General features: G+C 48.3%; 9 protein-coding genes across 9 annotated transcripts; 3 read left to right on the top strand and 6 right to left on the bottom strand.

Moving 5' to 3' along the window:
* Positions 1-624: 624 nt before the first annotated feature.
* LOC136197472 (uncharacterized) lies at positions 625-4,743 on the bottom strand. Its single transcript, XM_065987245.1, has 2 exons — positions 4,627-4,743; positions 625-4,572 (listed from the first exon to the last, which is right to left on the bottom strand). The coding sequence occupies exon 2, from the start codon at positions 4,526-4,528 to the stop codon at positions 887-889; it is 3,642 nt and encodes a 1,213-aa protein (XP_065843317.1). The 5' UTR covers positions 4,529-4,572; positions 4,627-4,743; the 3' UTR covers positions 625-886.
* A 151-nt stretch (positions 4,744-4,894) lies between these two features.
* On the bottom strand, positions 4,895-8,410 carry LOC136197473 (uncharacterized). Its single transcript, XM_065987246.1, has one exon. The coding sequence runs from the start codon at positions 8,399-8,401 to the stop codon at positions 4,895-4,897; it is 3,507 nt and encodes a 1,168-aa protein (XP_065843318.1). The 5' UTR covers positions 8,402-8,410.
* A 301-nt stretch (positions 8,411-8,711) lies between these two features.
* LOC136197474 (uncharacterized) lies at positions 8,712-11,639 on the bottom strand. Its single transcript, XM_065987247.1, has one exon. It carries the CDS (start codon positions 11,015-11,017, stop codon positions 8,720-8,722), a length of 2,298 nt encoding a protein of 765 aa, XP_065843319.1. The 5' UTR covers positions 11,018-11,639; the 3' UTR covers positions 8,712-8,719.
* On the top strand, positions 11,048-11,837 carry LOC136197480 (B9 domain-containing protein 2-like). The gene is made up of 5 exons (XM_065987254.1): positions 11,048-11,221; positions 11,275-11,308; positions 11,359-11,448; positions 11,506-11,604; positions 11,654-11,837. The coding sequence occupies exons 1-5, from the start codon at positions 11,072-11,074 to the stop codon at positions 11,806-11,808; spliced, it is 528 nt and encodes a 175-aa protein (XP_065843326.1). The 5' UTR covers positions 11,048-11,071; the 3' UTR covers positions 11,809-11,837.
* On the bottom strand, positions 11,721-14,506 carry LOC136197475 (THO complex subunit 1-like). The gene is made up of 19 exons (XM_065987248.1): positions 14,437-14,506; positions 14,314-14,387; positions 14,013-14,256; positions 13,901-13,949; positions 13,751-13,846; positions 13,617-13,693; positions 13,507-13,568; positions 13,349-13,457; positions 13,212-13,291; positions 13,120-13,156; positions 13,025-13,066; positions 12,909-12,967; positions 12,739-12,856; positions 12,615-12,685; positions 12,511-12,564; positions 12,332-12,463; positions 12,192-12,275; positions 12,106-12,137; positions 11,721-12,022 (listed from the first exon to the last, which is right to left on the bottom strand). The coding sequence occupies exons 1-19, from the start codon at positions 14,470-14,472 to the stop codon at positions 11,832-11,834; spliced, it is 1,647 nt and encodes a 548-aa protein (XP_065843320.1). The 5' UTR covers positions 14,473-14,506; the 3' UTR covers positions 11,721-11,831.
* Positions 14,507-14,521: 15 nt separating this feature from the next.
* On the top strand, positions 14,522-15,864 carry LOC136197479 (ras-related protein Rab-23-like). Its single transcript, XM_065987253.1, has 8 exons — positions 14,522-14,570; positions 14,621-14,869; positions 14,937-15,022; positions 15,079-15,155; positions 15,206-15,285; positions 15,340-15,422; positions 15,518-15,595; positions 15,655-15,864. Exons 2-8 carry the CDS (start codon positions 14,715-14,717, stop codon positions 15,822-15,824), a joined length of 729 nt encoding a protein of 242 aa, XP_065843325.1. The 5' UTR covers positions 14,522-14,570; positions 14,621-14,714; the 3' UTR covers positions 15,825-15,864.
* A 341-nt stretch (positions 15,865-16,205) lies between these two features.
* On the top strand, positions 16,206-18,017 carry LOC136197476 (protein phosphatase 1G-like). The gene is made up of 7 exons (XM_065987249.1): positions 16,206-16,364; positions 16,416-16,485; positions 16,542-17,300; positions 17,350-17,440; positions 17,492-17,530; positions 17,584-17,674; positions 17,742-18,017. The coding sequence occupies exons 1-7, from the start codon at positions 16,254-16,256 to the stop codon at positions 17,946-17,948; spliced, it is 1,368 nt and encodes a 455-aa protein (XP_065843321.1). The 5' UTR covers positions 16,206-16,253; the 3' UTR covers positions 17,949-18,017.
* LOC136197478 (F-box/LRR-repeat protein 7-like) lies at positions 17,484-19,024 on the bottom strand. Its single transcript, XM_065987251.1, has one exon. It carries the CDS (start codon positions 19,022-19,024, stop codon positions 18,029-18,031), a length of 996 nt encoding a protein of 331 aa, XP_065843323.1. The 3' UTR covers positions 17,484-18,028.
* Positions 19,025-19,035: 11 nt separating this feature from the next.
* Positions 19,036-20,555, bottom strand: LOC136197477 (COP9 signalosome complex subunit 5-like). Its single transcript, XM_065987250.1, has 9 exons — positions 20,411-20,555; positions 20,119-20,353; positions 19,936-20,064; positions 19,818-19,883; positions 19,683-19,768; positions 19,511-19,622; positions 19,389-19,454; positions 19,257-19,339; positions 19,036-19,202 (listed from the first exon to the last, which is right to left on the bottom strand). The coding sequence occupies exons 1-9, from the start codon at positions 20,542-20,544 to the stop codon at positions 19,103-19,105; spliced, it is 1,011 nt and encodes a 336-aa protein (XP_065843322.1). The 5' UTR covers positions 20,545-20,555; the 3' UTR covers positions 19,036-19,102.
* Positions 20,556-21,025: the final 470 nt, after the last annotated feature.

Raw genomic sequence — 21,025 nt, 5'->3', positions numbered from 1 at the left:
ACGTCGACAAGTCCAACCCAAAAAGCGGACGAACGCAAAATCTCGCCATTCCAGCTGCAAAAAAAGATTTTTCCTTGCAGATCGGAGCCCTTTCCTTTATCGTGCGACTGCACCTCGTTCCAGTCAAAGCATTCACAGGTCTTAAAACCCGTTGAATGATTATAGACTCTCGGTTGGTGTCCAAAAGGACAATAAGGTTTAAGACTCACAGAAAGTCTAGTTGTTGCATTTGTATTTCCTCCGAACAGGAATACTTTCAGATCAACTCTCTCACCAAAGACGCCACCAAAATACAAAAGTTGGCTCCCGCTCATCATCCTCCCACGGCTAATTTTGTTTTCACTGAGTTCGATATCTGCTTTATTCTTCCAGGCAAACCTGTGAGCCTCGCCCTCTTCGTAACGAGTAGCAAACCGCAGCTTTTCCTTCTCCGTACTAACAACGTGAACTGACGGTATATGTGCGGCCAGCGTAGCGGTGCGAGCCGTCACGGTAGCATGAAGAGAATGACCAATACCGGCAAAAACGCAATAGCCAGGCGAATTCGGGCAGTTTGTAATATTCAACGGCAACATTTTCTCAGGAGAAAATACCCTTGCAGCGTCAAGTCGAAGATCAAGTGAGTAGAATAGAGAACTGTTGTCGTTAAAAAGCAAAGTCACAGCATTCGAGGACGCGATGAGGCAAACAAAGACAAAAACGTAATAACGAACAATCATCCTTCTGTCTCCAAGCTCGCGTGACGTAACGTCGTGGGAGAAGCAAATATCACGTGCCACTGCAACTAGTAGTCGGCGAAGCCTGCTTCCTCAGTAAAGGCTTTGAGTGCAATAATTAAAAAATGTTACGTAGAGTATGGTACAGGTGAAAAGTACCTCTTGCCAACTCACATTCTGCTATCATCATGTAAATCTGACGGTATTTCCAGTAGTCGCTCTCTCAGGCCCCCAAGACTTTCACTCATCAAACAGTCGTTGTCATAGGAGGTGGTTGAATTCTGAAGCCCTTGTCTGCGTAGACTAACGTCTCCCTTTCTTAAACTAACGCTCTCCGCTTCTGCTTCATCATCAATAACAGCGCTCAAATCTTTCTCGTACTTCACCGAGAGTCCTTCGCCCTTTTCTCCAGCACGTCGAGCTCGCACAAACTGTACTAAGTACCGTATGAAGAAAACGAGAGCAAGAGCAAGTGGTAGGCAGAAGAATACGATGCTTACGGCCACTGAAAACGGCGGATTCGTTGCGTAGCATTGGAGGACGCCCAATATGCAGAAATTCACCAGAAGGACAGTCTCCAGCGTATTCACTTTGCTCTTCTTGTAGGGCTGTAAAAACGCGTGCAAGCCGAGAATTCCACAGCCGACAACGAGAACGAGCGTCTGACGGAAATCGGGATGGTTTGAGAAGCAGTGAACGAGGACGAGAGCGAGGCGACGACCGAAATTCAGGCCCTCTCCCCAAAAGTACGACGTCTTGAATTCGTGGAGCCAGATATCGGCGAACGGTCTCAGACGACCGATTCGATGGACACCGAACGCGAGAAAAAATGGAAACGGTACGACGTAGAAGACGGCGACTAGAAGAGCGACAATTCCGTACGGAAGATGCTCCTGCCCAAAACATTGAACACTTGCGTCGTTGTACCAATACAGCTTTGATCCGCCCAAGTTGACACAGTGCAAAAGCATGACAGTTGTGTAGGAAATGATGACGTACGAAAGAGTGACGAGACTGCAGAACGGTCGGAGTACTTTGACGCGTGACAATCGAGAGAAGCGTCGAGCGAGACCGATGAATATTCCCATGAACACAAATATGCACACCGGACTGAGGTAGAGAAAGACGACGCCTTGCAACGTCGTCATGCCGTCCCACAGACAGGTATTGATGCGAAAGTTCAAATTCGGTATCCACGACACGTAGTGGATCCACGAGCGAGTCAGTAGGCCGCCCGGACTACTAAACGACAAAGCAATGACGCTTATCTGGAAGTACAAGGTGAACGGACGAAGGAAACCGGACGCCACGTCAAGATTGACGGCAACGGCGAACATGACGACGCCAAGAGATATAGCGACGATAATCGGAAACTCCCATTTGTATGCATCTTCGCAGTTCTCCACGCAACTCGGATACATAGACCCAAACGTGGCGCTGTAGTTCATTTCGGAGTCGCACTGTCCGCATAGCGATCCGCCTCGTCCTTTCGTGCACTGACCGTCGGGAAACCGCGAATCGAACCAGCAAGCTACGTCGCTACAGCGACAATACCCAACCGGACACCAAAAGCCAATCGTACGCGACGTTTCGTCCGGCGATCGACCGACCCAATATCCGGCTTCCGGACGAACTAAACCGTCGTGCTTACACTCGCCTATATACGGTAGATCGCTCTCGCAGTCACAGATAGTCGTTTCGTCGTCGACGGCGAAGCCGACGGAGCAATCGGACGACACGTTGACGAAAAAATCGACGAACGCCGCTTTGCTGCTTTTAATGGCTGACACGACTCGTATTCGTCCAACGCCGCGTCCAGTAAAATAGATGTGCTCCGTCTTGTCGCCGCCGACACTCGTGCGTATGGGAAACAACGATACCGATTCGCTTCGCTTCGCCTGGTCGTGGTACGCCGATAGAGTAATTCGGTGCTGCTGCATGGAAAGCACGTTGAGGTCACCCAATACGCCGCGACCGTCAACGCCGTACGCGTGCACGATTATACGATACTCGATTCCCGAGTAAACTTCGTTGATGACAGACGAATCGCAGTTGGTCAGATTTGCACTGGGATAGAAGAAACACACGCGAATCTCATCGACGACGTCCCACTGAACGCCGGCTGGAATGTTGCCGTCGTACGTAAAAGTTTTGTAGTCAAGCGGAGTCGTTCCGTTCGGCGACGGACAGCTCTCGTGAACGTACGCGCCTACGCGAACGGCGCCGCCGCCGCCGCTCGGACTCGCCGTATTGTTGATAAATTCGACGTGCGCTTTCATCGTAAGCGTCTCGTCGTGGTCTTCGTCAATCGTTTGATCGTGATAGGGCGAAAAAGCGCAACGACGTCCGCGCAGTGACGATCCCATAACGTTGGTCCAAATCGAAAACCCGGAATCGTCGACAAAAACGGCGCCGCCCGAGTGGGCGCTGTTATTCACAAAGCGAACGTGCGCCGTGTCGTAGAGCTCGACTATCGAGTCCTCGTACATACGCAAAGCGCCGCCGTTGTGACCGGTATTCGACTCGAAAGACGCGGCGTCCTTGATTCTCAGCACGGCGTTGAGAAGAAGCAATGAGGTATTTGAATTAAACCGAAACAGCGCGTCGTCTTCGAAGACGACGGCCATTTCGAACACCGTCAGAGCACTGCCAAGAGACTCCGCTGCCTCGTCGTCGGTCGAACGAATTGAATTACCGACGAACGATACGCGACGGAATATAGTCGGCGCCGGCAACGTCGCCGCTGAAAGGAGACTATATACAATCACCGTTCCGCTTATACCGACGACGTTGTTAGCGAAAGAGCAATTAGCGACGATCGTTTCCACGTCAAACGCGTCGTCGTTGAAGGCGATGAGAAGAGCGGCACCGCGATCGGCAAAATTCGAGTCAAATACCGAATCGACGACGAAAAAGGAGCCCCCGTGACTTCGATCCGTGAAATTGGCCGCTATGGCGCCGCCGTGACTTTCCTCCGTCGGCTTCGGCGTCGACGTATTGTTAACAAAACGACAGTTTGAAATTACGATATCGAAATCTCGTGCTAGGTCGTCGGTCCTAACGTAGACGGCGCTCGCGTTGACCGCTTGGTTTCCCGTGAAATTCGACGCGGAGACGACCAATTGAACGCCGTAGCAGCGACGCTTTAGCTCGACCGAAAGCCCGGCTCCCGACAACGAGGAAAGATTCTCAAACCGGCATTCGTTTATGTAAACATTTCCCGTGCTGTTGCCGTCATATAAAATTCGTACGCCGGGAGAGCCGAATTTCGATTCAGGCAGTCCGATGAAATCCGTGTTCTCTATGACGACGACGTTTTGGATGTTATGTAGGCGCAGCGTCGCTTGGGTTGCGTTTCGGAACGTCGAATTGCGCACGAAGACGTTGGCGCCGTCTTCCATTCGAATGTCGCAGCTGACGACGGTCAGGTCGACGATGTCGAAACGACTGAATTCGGCGAAACCCATCGCGGAGCCGAAACAGGTGAGTATCGAGTCGTGACGGCTCGTGCCGGAGAAGCGAAGGTACGACGCGTTCTGCAAGGCCGCTACCGAATCCAAGAGCATGTCGAACGTCACGACGTGCAGGCCGGGAAGAAAGGCGAATTCGATTCCAAAGACATTGTCTCGGAAATCGATTATGGTTCGTAGAACTTCGGAAACGTTTGCACACGGTTTTAGTTCTGGGTCGTCGCCACAGGGAGCCGAAGCCCCTGTCGAACTCGATATGTAAAATTTGTCGATAGACGTCGCATGGATACGTAATGAAACGCTGATCGAACAGAGGAAAAGCAGCCGAATAGACGTCGTCATCTGCCGCCTTCACCGCCCCCCTCGTATCGACGTCGCGTGATCCCCTGCGTTGTTAAAAATAATGTTGGATGTTCTTTCGCTTCGTTGATTTTTCGTACCAAAAAACCCAAACAGTGTTGAGGAATTCCTTAGAATCGATTGCTGGCCGTTTCTAGTCAATTTATCAGAGCATCGCTAGCTCGTCTCCGGATCAAAGTTCATCCAAACTCGCGTGATGACGGTGTGGGAGATACAGATATCCCGTGCCATTGAAGATGTAGTCTAGACATCGTAGGTAGTATATGAAGCAGATTTTTCCTACTGCTTCCTTTCACTAAAGGAACTTCAAAGGTGCGATGTCACTAATATATAAAACCTCTTTCCAATTCACATTTTGCTATCATGGAAGTTTGTCGATTGTTCGAGTAGTCGGTCTCGCAAGCCCCTCGGACTTTTACTCTCCGCCTCTGCTCCGTCAGTAACAGAACTCAACTCTCTCTCGTACTTCACTGACAATAGTCTGGCACGTCGAGCCCGCACTATCTCTACTAAGTACCGTACGAAGAAAACGAGAGCAAGAGCAAGTGGTAGGCAGAAGAATACGATGCTTACGGCCACTGAAAACGGCGGATTCGTTGCGTAGCATTGGAGGACGCCCAATATGCAGAAATTCACCAGAAGGACAGTCTCCAGCGTATTCACTTTGCTCTTCTTGTAGGGCTGTAAAAATGCGTGCAAGCCGAGAAATCCAGAAGCGACAACGAGAACGAGCGTCTGACGGAAATCGGGATGGTTTGAGAAGCAGTGAACGAGGACGAGAGCGAGGCGACGACCGAAATTCAGGCCCTCTCCCCAAAAGTACGACGTCTTGAATTCGTGGAGCCAGATATCGGCGAACGGTCTCAGACGACCGATTCGATGGACACCGAACGCGAGAAAAAATGGAAACGGTACGACGTAAAAGACGGCGACTAGAAGAGCGACAATTCCGTACGGAAGATGCTCCTGCCCGAAACATTGGACACTTGCGTCGTTGTACCAATACAGCTTTGATCCGCCCAAGTTGACACAGTGCAAAAGCATGACAGTTGTGTAGGAAATGATGACGTACGAAAGAGTGACGAGACTGCAGAACGGTCGGAGTACTTTGACGCGTGACAATCGAGAGAAGCGTCGAGCGAGACCGATGAATATTCCCATGAACACAAATATGCACGCTGGGCTGAGGTAGAGAAAGGCGACGCCTTGCAACGTCGTCATGCCGTCCCATAGACAGGTATTGATGCGAAAGTTCAAATTCGGTATCCACGACACGTAGTGGATCCACGAGCGAGTCAGTAGGCCGCCAGGACTACTAAACGACAAAGCAATGATGATTATCTGGAAGTACAAGGTGAACGGACGAAGGAAACCGGACGCCACGTCGAGATTGACGGCAACGGCGAACATGACGACGCCGAGAGATATAGCGATGATAATCGGAAACTCCCATTTGTACTCATCTTTGCAATTCTTGGCGCATTTCGGAAACGTAGACCCAAACGTGGCGCTGTAGTTCATTTCGGAGTCGCACTGTCCGCATAGCGATCCGCCTCGCCCTTTCGTGCACTGACCGTCGGGAAATCGTGAATCGAACCAGCAAGCTACGTCGCTACAGCGACAATACCCAACCGGACACCAAAATCCAATCGTACGCGACGCTTCGTCCGGCGATCGACCGACCCAATATCCGGCTTCCGGACGAACTAAACCGTCGTGCTTACACTCGCCTATAGACGGTAGATCGCTCTCGCATTTACAGATCGTCGTTTTTTCATCGACGGCGAAGCCGACCGGGCAACCGGACGACACGTTGACGAGAAAATCAACGAAGCGGCTTCCAAAAGCGGACACGACTCGTATTCGTCCAACGCCGCCGCGTCCAGTAAAATAGATGTGCTCAGTCGTGTCGCCACTTACACTCGTATGTACGTGGATAGACGATACTGACTCGCTCCGCTGCGCCTGGTCATGATACGCTGATAGAGTAATATGTCTTTGCATGGAAAGCACGTTGAGGTCAGCCAATACGCCGCGACTGTCGACGCCGTACGCGTGCACGATTATACGATACTCGATTCCTGAGTAAACTTCGTTGATGACAGACGAATCGCAGTTGGTCAGATTTGCACTGGGATAGACGAAACACACGCGAATCTCATCGACGACGTCCCACTGAACGCCGGCTGGAATGTTGCCGTCGTACGTAAAGGTTTTGTAGTAGAGAAGAGTCGTCCCGTTTGACGGACAGTTCTCGCGAACGTACGCGCCTACGCGAACGGCGCCGCCGCCGCCGCTCGGACTCGCCGTATTGTTGATAAATTCGACGCGCGCTTTCATTGTAAGTGTCTCGCCGCGGTCTTCGTCAATCGTTGCATCGTGATAGGGCGAGAAAGGACAACGACGTCCGCGCAACGATGCTCCCATTACGTCGGCCCAAATTGAAAACCCAGAATTATCGACAAAAACGGCGCCGCCCGAGTGGGCGCTGTTATTCACAAAGCGAACGCGCGCCGTGTCGTAGAGCTCGACTATCGAGTCCTCGTACATACGCAAAGCGCCGCCGTTGCGACCGGTATTCGACTCGAAAGACGCTGCGTCTTTGATCCTCAACGCGGCGTTGAGAAGAAGCACGGAAGTATTCGAATTGAACCGAAACAGAGCGTCGTCTTCGAAGACGACGGCCATTTCAAACACCGTCAGAGCACTGCCAAGAGACCGCATAGCCTCGCCGGTCGAACGAATTGAATTAGCGACGAACGATACGCGACGGAATATAGTCGGCTTCGGCAACGTCGCCGCTGAAAGGAGACTATACACGATCGCCGTTCCGCTTATACCGACGACGTTGTTAGCGAAAGAGCAATCAGCGACGATCGTTTTCACGTCAAACGCGTCGTCGTTGAAGACAAAAAGAAAGGCGGCACCGCGATCGGCGAAATTTGATTCGAATACCGAATCGACGACGGAGAAGGAGCCCCCGTGACTTTGATCGGTGAAATTGGCCGCTATAGCGCCGCCGTGACTTTCTTCCGTCGGACTTGGCGTCGACGTGTTGTTAACAAAACGACAGCGCGAAATTGTGACGTTGAAATCGCGCGCCTTGTCTTCCGTCGTCACGTAGACGGCGCTCGCGTTGACCGCTTGGTTTCCCGTGAAATTCGACGCGAAGACGACGACTTGAACGCCGTAGCAGCGACGCTCTAGCTCGACCGAAAGCCCGGCTCCCGATAAGGAAGAAAGATTCTCAAACCGGCATTCGCGTATGAAAACATTCCCCGTGCTATTGCCGTCATATAAAATTCGGACTCCGGGCGAGCCGAATTTCGATTCAGTCAGTCCGATAAATTCGGTGTTCTCTATGACGACGACGTTTTGGATGTTGTGTAGGCGCAGCGTCGCTTGGGTCGCGTTTCGGAACGTCGAATTGCGCACGTAGACGTTGGCGCCGTCTTCCATTCGAATGTCGCAGCTGACGACGGTCATATCGACGATCTCGAAACGGGTGAATTCGGCGAAACCCAATGTCGAGCCGAAACAGGTGAGAATCGTCTCGTGACGACTTGTGCCGGAAAGGCGAAGAGACGTGTTCTTGAAAGCCGCTGCCGACATATTGAACGTCACGGCGTGCAGGCCGGGGAGAAAAGCGACTTCGATTCCAACGACATTGTCTCGGAAATTCATGATGGTTCGTAGAACTTCGGAAGCGTTTGCACAAGGTTCCAGTTCGGGGTCGTCGCCACACGGAGCCGAAACACCCGTCGAACTCGATACGTAAAATTTGTCGATAGACGTCGCATGGATACGCAGCGAAACGCTGATAGAACAGAGGAAAAGCAGCCGAATGGTCGCCATTTATCGCTTCACTGCCCCCTCGTATCGACGTCGTGTGAGCGATTGTCGTGTGATACTATAAATAGCGTGCCGTCTCTCATCAGTTATCAGAGCAACATTAGCTCGTCTCCGGATCAAGTTCATATAAGATTTCCACATGAAATGATATGAAAACGTCCAACGACGTGGTTTATCAAATAACGCAATATCAAAGATATGCTTTCCTCTGTCTCCCAACTCGCGTGACGGCGGCGGCGTGGGCGACGGCAATGGCATCACGCGCGTGATAGAATACATTCACTTAGTAGGATGACAAGCTACCAAGGAATCATATAAGTCTCACATTTCGGTTGACGATAAGTTAGCAACAAGCAGAGGATCTCGCAAGCCTCCTTTGCTTTCGTTCATTATTTCGTCGGGATCGTATGATCGTCGCGTGCTTTTGAGACTGCCTGGTCGAAAGAGAGGGCTGCCTTGAGCGCTTCCGCTACCGCCGCCGCCGCCGCCGCCTCCCTCGGCGACGCTGTCCCAATGTCGTCGTCTTTCTGCTAGGGGAACGGAAATGGATTCCGATCGAGTCGTTTCGCTGGCATCGCCGCTTCTTTCCAATATATAATCTAAGTCACCGGAATCTGCATCACTGTTTTTTCTCTTCTTCTTGATCTTCTTTCGGAGTTCTTTGACTTTCGTGTATATCCAATAGGCAAAGTAGAGAATTCCGATCAGATAGGGAATGCTGAAAAACACCATGAAGAACCACTGAGTAAGATGATGTTTCTCGTCTTTAGGCAGAAAAATTGTCACAGCGCACAAATCGGCGAGCAGCAGCGTTTCCATCCAATTGACTCGACAACGCGCATACGGTTGCAAAAGACTATGACTAGCAAATATGAAAACGATAGTGAAAAGCATATACAAATAGCCGGGCTCTCCTTCGACCAACAAAGGACACCACGTGGCGAAGACGACGAGAAAACGACGACCGAAATTCAAACCTTCCGCCCACCAGTACTTAGTCTTGAAGGCGCTCACCGTGACGTCGGCGAGAGGAAAAAGTCGACTTATTCGCTTTGATCCGATTCCTAAAGAAACGAAGAACGGAAACAGAAAGACAGCACTAAGAAGAATGAAGGCGATAGTCTCGTATCCCAAGTTCTGTTTCCAATCTGTGAAACATTCGTGATGTGCACCGTAGTACCAGTAGCGTCTCCCGTCGAGTTTAACGCACTGCAATATCATGAATGACGTGCAGGCAATGCTTGGGTAGGTCAACGTGATGAGACTCCAGAAGGGACGCAGCACGGAAATGCGCGAGACGCGCGAAAAGAGACGAGCGATACCGGCAAATATGATCATGAAAGCAAAGACAAAGAGCGGTGGCAGGTAGAGAAGCGCGACGTTCGACTTGGACGTTGCTTGAGAGTCATTATAACATATAGGCTTTGAAAACGGAATATAGAAGTTGGAATACTCGGCAATCGCGTCCGCAACCTGAGAAAACCACCAACTGCTATGAGGTAAGGGAGACAGCGTAAAGCCGACCATTTGATAAAAGAAGACGAGCGGTGGTAGAAAGCCGGCTGTGACGTTCAAATTGAAGAGAACGGAGAGAAAAACGATGCCAAACGACATGCCAACCGTGATTAGAATCCATTTCCAAATGCGCATCTTTGTACATTTCAACGTTGAATTGCTGCTATCGCTTTTCACACATTGAATGCGACGGCTGCCAATGGTTGTGAAGTAGCCGTCCCGACACTTTCCGCAGAGAACGCCTTGCCGACCATTGGCGCACTGTTGATTGACGTCCCACACGTCAAACCAACAGTCGCCGGCACTGCTGCTACTTGAACAGTTGCAGTATCCGTTCGGACACCAAACAGAAACAACGGATTTCCAATGATGTTTCATATAATTAGGATCTGCACCCTGTTGGCTTGAATTTGGAGTCCCATATCCGATCCAATACCCGGGCGAACGGAGAATCTGACCGTCCCAATGGCAGGCCAAAATGTTGTTCTTCTGTTTGGAACTGCAAAGACAATAGTGAGATTCATTTTTACTAGCAAGTACATTTTTCTTGTCGTATCCAATGGGACAGTGATCATAAAGTTTGATGTAGAAATTTTTTTTTTCCGAACAGTGAATCCGACGTCCGCCATTCCAAGTGAGAATAGGTTTGACTGAAATAGCAGACCTATCAGTGTCGATATTTAGTCGACCAGCAAATATAAGAAAAAGAAGTTTCTGGGATCCTTCCAAAGCGACCTTCGTGAGGTTATGTATTGGTACCCTCCTTTTGTGCAGCCAACTGGGCAGTTTGCCTTCTTCAGGAGAATGCACGCTGAAATAAAGTGAATGATCCTGAGATGTGATCTCAAAGTCAAGTTGTTCAAAGGGCGTGAAATTGAAGTGAAGCGGGCGAAAGCTCACGTAAAGGTAGTGAGAAACGCCGCTATAGGCACAGTAAACTGAACGATTATTCGAGATGTCGCATTCAAAGTGGAGATCGGGGATCGGACGTGGCAATCTCAGCTCTGCCGTCCAGGTAGCTTCAAAGTTTTTGCACACCTCTTCGTTGTGAAAAGTGCCCAAAGCAATGCAGACAGTAGCCAACAGGAAGAGACTTGTTGACATCTCCAGAGACGACTCGCGTGAGCTGGGGACTAGCGAGACCCCCGGATACCTTCTATGGCTGAGGTACACGTAATCGGTCAAATTTCGGGCGCTAGCGGCTTTCCATCGCCGAATCTTTTCTGCAAGTGGGGAATTGTGGCGGGAACGCCGTGGAAACTGCTTGCCGGCCTCGCAGAAGGCCAAACGCAGGTCGACCAGCCGCAGGTTCGTCTATCACCGTCTCCATGGCGACAATAAAAGTCGAAGCTCTTTCTCAGGACGGCGAACGAGCCAATTGGTGTCATCCAATCGGTACGGTAGTGCGATCGCGAGACTCGGCGAAACAAATATTGGTCGATTAGACGTTCACTACGCCTGTAAGGGTCTTCAAGGCTGGCCGAAACTTCACTTCGAAGTTTGGCACCAGGACATGTTCGGAAGAAGCGAACTCTGTACGGTATTAGGGACCGTTGATTCAAAATTCGTTCACAGGAGTCCTTTTTTTTGAGATGGCTACGGTTTCTGTCACGTTCCGACGTCGCCCGGCTCGTATACGCTCGACTGCGCGACGTGGCGACCGTCGGGAGACATATGGGAGCAAATTCAAAGTTCGATAGTAGAAAATGACGAGTGCATCACGTGACCGCAAATTCTTAGGCTTTTTTCTCGGAGGAGGGCCACAACTCAAGTCAAAAGACCTCATATACGACGGAACGAATCGATATCGACTTAGAACAGAAACAATGGGATTCGTACACGTACAGATAGCCGTAGTGTTGAGAAATTTTAGAAAATTTGGAGTGGAGTGTTGAGAGAGATGATGATTAGAAATATATTAGCTGGTTGCACTCGTTGGTTCCTCTTCCGGTTTGGCGTTCGTGGGCTTTGGTATAGAATTCTCTTTGGCTAGTTTGCTGATGACGTCTTCAAGGTATATCCCCATTGCCTTGACTCCCGCCGTGTTGCCGGTTGACGGCGTTTGGATTTGAAAGTATTGGTTGCTCAAGCGAGATAATAGCCTGAGTGCTGAGGGTAGGAAGGGTAGGGAGGGGTATCGAGGTGAGGTTTTCTGGGAATGAATAGGCCTTCTTGTCTATGGTATAGCTTACCTTTCCATCTGAAATTGCTGTCATGTACCAGCCTATTGAATCAAGACTAGCTCCCCCAGTAGAACTAAAACGAGAGTCCCTCTCACTTGTACTCATCTTCAATCATCGCGCTGGGATCTGATTGGTCGATAGCCTCTTCAAAAAACGACGCAAGAGACGGCAAAAATATTCTGTAGAAACTCGCATAGAAACGCCTCTTTTCACTGTATATCCGCATTTTTATTACCGATCCGGTGCGCTACACGCTTCCATATTGTCCGCGTTCAGGTTCCAGAGACGCGTCAATTCTGGACTACCCATATCAATGTGTCCCGAAGCGGATGACCCAGGATAAGGATAGTATCTCTTCTTAGAACGCCTTGAGACACAAACTGTCGGTCAATAGTGTATCAATGTATTGCGTACTTTGCTACGTAGGATTTGACTGGCTTAGCTTCTGCTTCACTAGAAGTCTCTAACCTGTGTGAAACATCAAGGTGGTTTCGAGCGTGAAGGCTTCTCTCCTATACCTTGGTTTTACAAAGGATGGACACGAATCGTTCTTCCAAGATATCCACATTTCTTCCCTAGCTAAAATATGCTAAAAAAGATACTCTTCACTATTGGCCCGAACACCGCCCCATTCATTCTTACCCTGGTGGTCTTTGCAAACGTTTCCCCGTCCGGAGGAGTCTCCTTTAGCAAACAATAGACTCTTTCTGTTACTGTCTTTACCCAGTGACTCTGCTGATCAGTCAGAACGTGACTAGCGCTAACAAATACATCTACTGTATTTTTTGACGTCACAGAAGCAAAGGATTTACTGTTTGAATTTGATCTGGCCTGTAAGATATTGAAACACAATCAAGAACTGCGTCAAAATCTTTAGGAAAAAAGCCATGTGCAATAGCTTGATTGCTACGAGGAATTTCTAACTGACTTGTCTTCTGAATTTGCAGTCATTCAATTGAAGATCAAACAGCTATTAGGTGTAAATATCCAGCCAGAAGTTACAAACAAGTAAAAGAAGACTACCTTCTCGCTAGTCAAATACTTAGCAAAATAGACGTTACTAGGGAAAGTGACGCGCATAAGTAAATAGGACTAAATCTAGGGGACCTCCTCACCCCGTTGCCTCATCTTCTTTGCCATCTGACGCGTGGTCTAACTTAAAACTATCAAAGACTTCAAGAATTCTATTGGTACTCTAGAAAAAAAGAACTTCACTTTCAACTAGAACTCAAATTGAATACAGCCTGAATACATTTTTAAATTCTTTCCATTGTTCGCGACTGTAGCAAGTGGATGGATCGCGGAAGAAATCTTGAAGCTTCCAAAAAGTCTTATAGAGGTCAAAATCGACAGGCTGGTGTCTGGAGAAATGACAAATAAATAATGAAACAATCAAATATTGTTTCATACGTCGGTGTGACGGCTTCGCCTTCTTCTATCTCCATTCCATCGTCGCGTGCAGCCGTAAGTGCCTTGAAAACCTCACCTTATCATCTATATTAAAATTCTTATGAGCCTACTGCCGCCTTTTCCAAGTCTGGTTGATCTGCACACGTCGTTACGTTCTCCAAATTAAATTGACTCATGAGATTTAATCCTATGCAGATCCTGATGTCTCCCTTTTTAATCTAGATTAGACTGCGACGCTTTTTACCTGATTTCTCAGAGAGAGGAAATATCTGGGCCAAAAACAGCTGAATGCGGCCACAAAAAACGGTATCCTGACTCCGCGACAAACGCCGTAGCAAATCTAAACCGAACAAAATCTCCATCCCAATAATAAACGATTACCAAATAAATGTACCGTTACACATGCGCAGCAAAAAGTTTTTCCCAGACGCATAAAGCTGAGGCTAAAAAAAAAGAAAAAATTTAATTAATTAATTAAAAAATCGAAGCGCGCGATTCTTCCATACAGAAGTCCACAAAGCGACGTTTTTTTCGACGTAGGCAAATATTCGCTCGCACACGTCAAGCGTCACGCAATCGAACAGATCGCCGAGAAGAATGAAAGGCAACGCGGCCGAACACATGCCTTCCTGGACGCATCGCGCCGACAAGGCGATGTAGGCTTCGGCTTTCGCGTCGATTTGGGAGACGAGAACGGCTCGGAGAGCGTCGCGAAACGTTTGATCGAGTATCGTCTTCTTTTCGCCTTCGCTGGAGACGAACGAGATGGTCGGCGAACGTCGCGGGGAGTTGGGAATCGGGGTGCACCTGCCCGGAATTGACGCGAATTCGTCTTTTAGAGGCGCTAGAGCGTCTTTTTCGATCGCTTCCTTGACTTTGATCTAGAGAAGCGTGCTTCGCGTCGGCGCGCGGTTTCTAATGACTGCTCACGAGCAGAGAATTTCGCGAGGAACGATACGACGCCATTTCTTCACGGAATCCCGTACGATCGTATGGAGGCGTTTCCTCCCCTTCCCGTATACGCATTACGCCAGAGTGTTTCCTGAGGGAAAAGCGTCGCAGCCGTAGGCGAAATCCAATCCTAGATCGATTCAAAGTCGATTCGAATTTTCAGCAATTCGATATCGACGCTTTTGGAAAGCCGGAAACGTCAATTTAGAGCGTCTGTTGACATCGCAACGCGTTCTGCCGTCGCTACACACTGTACGATGCGCGAGGAAGAGTTCGAGACGGCTATCAAGGTGCTCGTCGTCGGCAACGGCGCCGTCGGCAAATCGAGCATGATCCAGCGCTACTGCAAGGGAATCTTCACGAAAGACTACAAGAAAACGATCGGCGTGGATTTTCTCGAGCGTCAAATCGAGTGAGTGCGCCGGGGAGAAGACTTGTAAACAAGGGGGCGTGGTCGAATGGCTGTGCACACTGTGTAGGGTTGCGGGGGAAGATGTGAGGCTGATGCTGTGGGATACGGCGGGGCAGGAAGAGTTTGATTCAATTACAAAGTCCTATTATAGGGGTACGCAGTTCCTGACGTCACGGGGTCTGTCTTTGCGAGACCACGGCTTTTTTTAGGGGCTCACGTTTGCGTTTTGGCTTTTTCTACAACCGATAGAAAGTCGTTTGAAGCCATCGAGTCGTGGAAACATAAAGTAGAGATTTTTTGTCATGATGTCATTTCTGAAATGAATCGTTTTTTTAGGTAGAAGATGAGTGCGGTGACATCGTTATGGTTCTAGTCCAGAATAAAATCGATTTGATAGATGAAGCTACTGTAGAATCGTACGATTTCTTTGCAATAGCTGCATTTATATAAAACGCGTCTCTTCTCTTCAGAGGAGAAGCTGAAACTTTGGCCAAACAACTCAAGCTCAAATTCTACAGAACCTCTGTAAAGGACGACTTCAATGTCAATGAAGGTCCCAAAAACTACATATGACCTATGGAATTTCACAATGAAATCCTATGGTCGAATGTTACGCAAACAATATTAGTCTAATTTATTTCTGTTTAGTGTTTACGTATCTTGCTGAACGGTATCTAGAGTGCCTTAGCAGCGCTGATACTGAACAGCCACCAGAGCATCAAATAGGTATGACAATGCATAGGAGGTTTTTTTACAGAGAGTTTTGCTCATGGGTGAGGTTTTAGGCATGTTCAGTGCGTCAAAGGGTGCTGACGGGGCTGGTGGGGAATCTTCTAAAAAGGAAGGGGGAAATTCGAAGGGAAGGCCATCTGAGACCACTTTTCAATTGCGACCAAATAAAACAAGAACTGGGGGAAAGAAAAAATCGTTTTTGTCGTCATGTAGTGTTTTGTAGTATAAGAAAAATAAACGGTAACATTTGGTGATGCAGATTAGATATCTGAAAAATGAATTTTAGACTAGTTGCAGTGGATTACAGTAGTCCACTGGAACTGGTACCCGTCTGTCAACAGTTTCAGTTGTAAAAGGGAAAGACAAACACACTGCACGCACAGAGATAACAAAACCTACTTTGGGCGTATATTTTTTTTGAGACTGATACTTATCACATTCCGACACAGCTTACCTGCATCGAAGCGCGCGCGCTTTGTAACGAACATTCAGTTTTAGCGAAAAGCTGAATGCTCCCGGCGAATTTTAATGCTCGCATCACTGCTGGAGCCGAGCACGCGAGCTGTGTCTTCGCACCAGCCTATCACTATCACGTGGTCTATGTATCTATTTGCTCTTCGAGCGCACGTACCGCTTTTTTACGGAGAGCATCATGGGAGCATACTTGAGCGAGCCAGTCAAGGAAACATCATCTCGCGACAACGAATGCGACCAATTCGTCTACGGCGTGTCGTCTATGCAGGGCTGGAGAATGGATATGGAGGTGAGACGGCAGGCGAACAAAAAACGGGCGCGATATAACGCGTTTTTCAAGGACGCCGAAAGCGTGCTGCCCAAAATCGACGAGAAAACGTCGTTCTTTGGAGTTTTCGACGGCCACGGAGGTCAGTACGCGAACACCGCAGCGAACAGCATGGCAATCTTTGCGCGCGCGTTACAGGCAGGGAAGTGGCTTTGTATTTGGCGAAGCACTTACCCGATTACGTCCTCCAAACGAGTTCCTACGGCGAAGGCAAATTATCCGAAGCTCTCAAGGAGGCCTTCCTTCAAATCGATAGCGATCTCTTGACCGACGCGGCTTTACAGGAATTGAGAGAATTAGCTGGTTTCCATGACGACCGCGAGGAATCGTCCGAATCGCGATGTGCCGAAGCGGTCGAGCTCTTGAAAGAGGCAGAAATGCCTTTGGAGGATTTGCTGGCGAAGTACGGGTGTCCGACTGTGAAGAAAACCGAAGGGGAATCTGCAGCAGAAGACGCAATAGAAATAATATTTGAAGATGACGACGACGATGACGAGGAGGAGGACGATGAAGATGACGCGGACGACGATGATGAAGATGATGATGATGACGATGATGATGATGAAAATTCAGACAAAATTGAGAAGAAATTGGATCAAGAAGTCGAGGAGGACGAAGAAGATAAAGAGCCGAATGATTTCAAGCTCAAAGCGTTTGGCGATCCCGGAAGCAGTTCTGGTTCAACTGCAATCGTTTGTCTTCTTCGGGACGGTGTCGTGACTGTCGCCAATGTAGGCGATTCGCGTTGCGTTCTGTGCTCGGATGGAAAGGCAGTCGATTTGTCCGTCGATCACAAGCCGACTTGTGAGACGGAGAAAACGCGGATCGAAGCGGCGGGGGGATCGGTGAACAAGCTTGGAAGAGTAAATAATGGCTTGAATCTATCACGAGCGATAGGTGAATAAACAAATGAATATACATCATTTGTTACTTGAGACGCTTTTAGGCGATCACTTGTACAAGCGCAATGAAAAGTTGAAGCCAGAAGATCAGATGATATCCGCACTGCCAGATATCCAACACAGAAAACTGAGCAGGTAAAACGAATATTCTCATAGTATGAATATTTTTATTGACCTACGTATTAGTGCTGACAAATTCCTTATTTTGGCCTGTGATGGAGTCTGGTGAGAGTGGAGAGAGAGAGAAAGACGAGGAGATTTTAAACACTTGTTCTTAGGGACGTTGTCTCCAGTCAAGAGTGCGTCGATTTCATCAACGAGAAACTCGCATCAGATCCCAATCAAAAGCTCTCCTCAATCACAGACCAAGTAATAATAATAATAATAATAATAATAATAGTAGTAGTAGGACTATTGCCTGATTGATCTTCCCTAGCTTTTGCATCACTGTTTGGCTAGCACTCAGAAGAACAATGACGTAGGCCTCGACAACATGACAGTGATACTCGTGAGATTCAAAGAGGGTGCTCTTCAAAACGGTCAACTTCAGCAAGCAGTGGCAGAAAAGCGAGCCGGAAGAAAGGGCAAAAGACTTGCCATGTCGCCTAGTTCACCAAAGAAAAAGGACAGAAGTGAATCGTAATGATTTTTGCCTGCTTTAGCGCTGTCAAATCGTTCGTAGTTAAAAATACATTGTGCGTAGCCTTGGAAACGGGAGCTTTCCTAACTCGCCAGCTCAGTCACCACGCTGCAATTCGGTAGAAGTACTCTCAATGCGGCAATGCATTCGTTTGTAGTCTTTTGACACAGCGCGACGTTGAGATATCTCAGACGTTGCATTTTCTGTCCAATTTCCTCCATACCCTGATCTGTCACCTCTAGGCATTGGCTCACGTCTAGCTCTTCCAATCGATTGGCTAAAGTATTCGCAATCACGCTGACACCCGCGTCCGTCAAGCGACTGACGTCACGCAGATTGAGACGCTTGAGTTGCTTGAGATTGCGAGCGATTTTGTGAACCCCTTCGTCGGTCACCTGACTGCATCCCGATAGGCTGAGCGATTGAAGATTCGACGCGTTTTCACTTAGAACCGTCACGGCTTTGTCTTTGAGACGAAAGCAGTGGCTGAAATCCACGTGAATTAGATTAGGAAAACTACTTATTTGCTCCACGTGACTCAGATCGATCATGCTCGATCGAGATAAATTCAACGAGGCTAATTTGGGAAACGATTGGCCGGCCCACGCAGACGACATCAGAACGCAGTTTTCCAACGACAGAAATTCCAACGAACCGGTCGGAAAATGAAGAAAGGAAACGTTGCGCAAATCGCAATTCTTCAAAACGAGTCGCTTCAATCCGCGACATCGCGATTTGATTTCCTCGACGAGAGCGACGCTGAGAAGACACTTGCGTCGCTTTCCGAGCGGCGGCGAATCGCCGTAGAAGCCGCGAAGGCTGAGCGACGTCAGATAGCGATTGAATCGTCGTCGAACGACTTTCCAAAGCGATTGGACGGTGAGACGACGCTCGGCTAGGTGAATTGAACGCCAGAGGGAGGAATCGTCGCTGAGACGCTGCCAAAGTCGGCACGTTCGAGAGCATTTGAGAAGGGAGGCGAGATCGAGGAAGCTGAACGCGTGGACGAGAATGTCTTCGGGCAATTGACATATTGGACTTGTTTGAAGAGTCAATTTTGCTCTCTTTGCCTTCGACATGACACAGGAAGTCTGATGCTAGCGTGCGTTGTGTTCCTTTGCTACAATATATAGGCGCTCCCTAAATATTTTTCGTTGTTACTCCGAGTGGATTCTGCAGCTTGGTAACTGATTGAATAGCCTGTCCTTTATGACTTGACTCATGAGCCCGTGTATTGCTTCGATGGTAAGTTTTGAGCTAAAGTCAATTTAAAAATGTTGTCTCTTTTATAATCAATGCTAAACGGATTACCTGTCTCTTGTAGCTCTGGCTAACTTTGTCTCTTCTTTCTTTTCAAGGTCAGTCACAACAGAAAATCCACTTCCATGACCAACCTTTATAAAGGAAACTACTATTGTACTAGCCACAGTCTAGTGACTATACCTGTTGCTCTGCCTGTTCCAGTTTCTCAGACAAATCCAAAACCTGCCCAGTGGTGTAGTCCCCGTTCTAGCAGAAGAATAAGATACAAGAACGCCAATAAGAAACTAGCATGGTACGCTCACTGTAAGGAGACTATTAGACGAAAGAGTGTTGACCCAATATTTGTTCCACAAGAGATCCAAGAGCCTGTGATCGAGCTGAGATTTAAAATAAGACACATCTAGCGGATAATACCTAGAAAGAGAGAGAGAGAAAATAAAGTGCACGTATGACATAAGAGATCAAAAGAATTACTGTTTGCAATGGACACCAAAGTCTTCGATCTTGTGAAGAGGTATAGATTGATATTCAGATGGACCTTCATTAGGTGGCTTGTAACCCTTGAATCGAATTCAGATATACGTCCTTTCTGTTGCTATGATACCAAACCTTGGGATAAGTCCGAAATGCCCCCAAGTTGACTTTACCAGCCGAGACAGTTCTAACAGGATCAACCTATATAGAAATAAGATATACGACTATAATCTTTTTATTTATCTATACTTACGACGATAGCAACAAATGGCTCTTGGAACTGTTGATTCAGCATCTGAGTGCTAACATCGATGCCCGACAGCCAACACCCATAGCCAGGATGACTGTGATACCAACCAATGACATTCTCCAAACGACCAACCTATGCAATAAAGAGAGAGAGATGATTCATAAACAGAGAGACGTCCTTCCTCACGTCTTTTGCCGCCTCTACGTAGCTCGTCATGTATTCGTAGGCTTGCGCTTGTGCGTTGACGCGCGTCTCGGTGCCCTCGACGGGCAGTGCGAACGAATCCATGACGATCATCGTGTCGCCGTCGACTTTTCCCAGCATTAGGCCCATCACTTCGAGATGGCCCCCCGAGCGGGCGTGCATCACCATTTTCAGGAGGCTCAACGCCGAAATTTTGATCTTTTTGAAGTAGTGAGGACTGTTTTCGATAAGGGCGCTGAGAAATTGCGATCGAAACGAGAAGCGATGGCCTTACTCTTTTGCCCACGGCTTCTTCTGGAGTATTTCTTGCTGTTTTTTAGCGTCGTAATGATAGACGCTTTCAATGCTGGGCACCGTCACGATTTCGTTGGCCAATTCGAACGTTTTCTGAGCCATTTGGGAATCCATGTCGCCCACGAATAACGCACGTTTCAAGCAAACGTCATCGAACAAATGAATATTTATCTATTTTATTATCCGTGAATACATTGTTTATTGAAGCGAGGAATGTGCCGATACTCTCGTTCGATTCCAATCCAGCATTTTAATCACTTTCCCCACGACACTTCTATACTAATTAGAAAATTTTGTCCGCGGAACGGTTTTGCTCAAATTCAGCATGAGCAGCCTAATTGAGCTCTAGATGCACTTAGCACTGTTTCTAACTCTGCGATAATGTTTTTTTTCTGTAAAGAGAGCTTCTTAGGCCACGTTTCGTAAGATAATCTCCTCCAGAGCGTCAGGAGAGCCCCCTATAGGATTCTCTTTCCAAAATTCGGTCTCCGTTCTTCGTCTACGATCGATGGAAGATCGATTTCTTCGTGTTGTGAGGATGAACGACGCGCGCCGAGCTCGATTTCGCACCGAGATGGCGGAAAGGAGCTCCATA

The sequence above is a fragment of the Oscarella lobularis genome, chromosome 17 (genome assembly GCF_947507565.1).
Source record: "Oscarella lobularis chromosome 17, ooOscLobu1.1, whole genome shotgun sequence".
Lineage (NCBI taxonomy): Eukaryota > Metazoa > Porifera > Homoscleromorpha > Homosclerophorida > Oscarellidae > Oscarella > Oscarella lobularis.
Note: the sequence above shows the minus strand (reverse complement) of the source record. Positions and strands in the feature narration are given on the sequence as shown.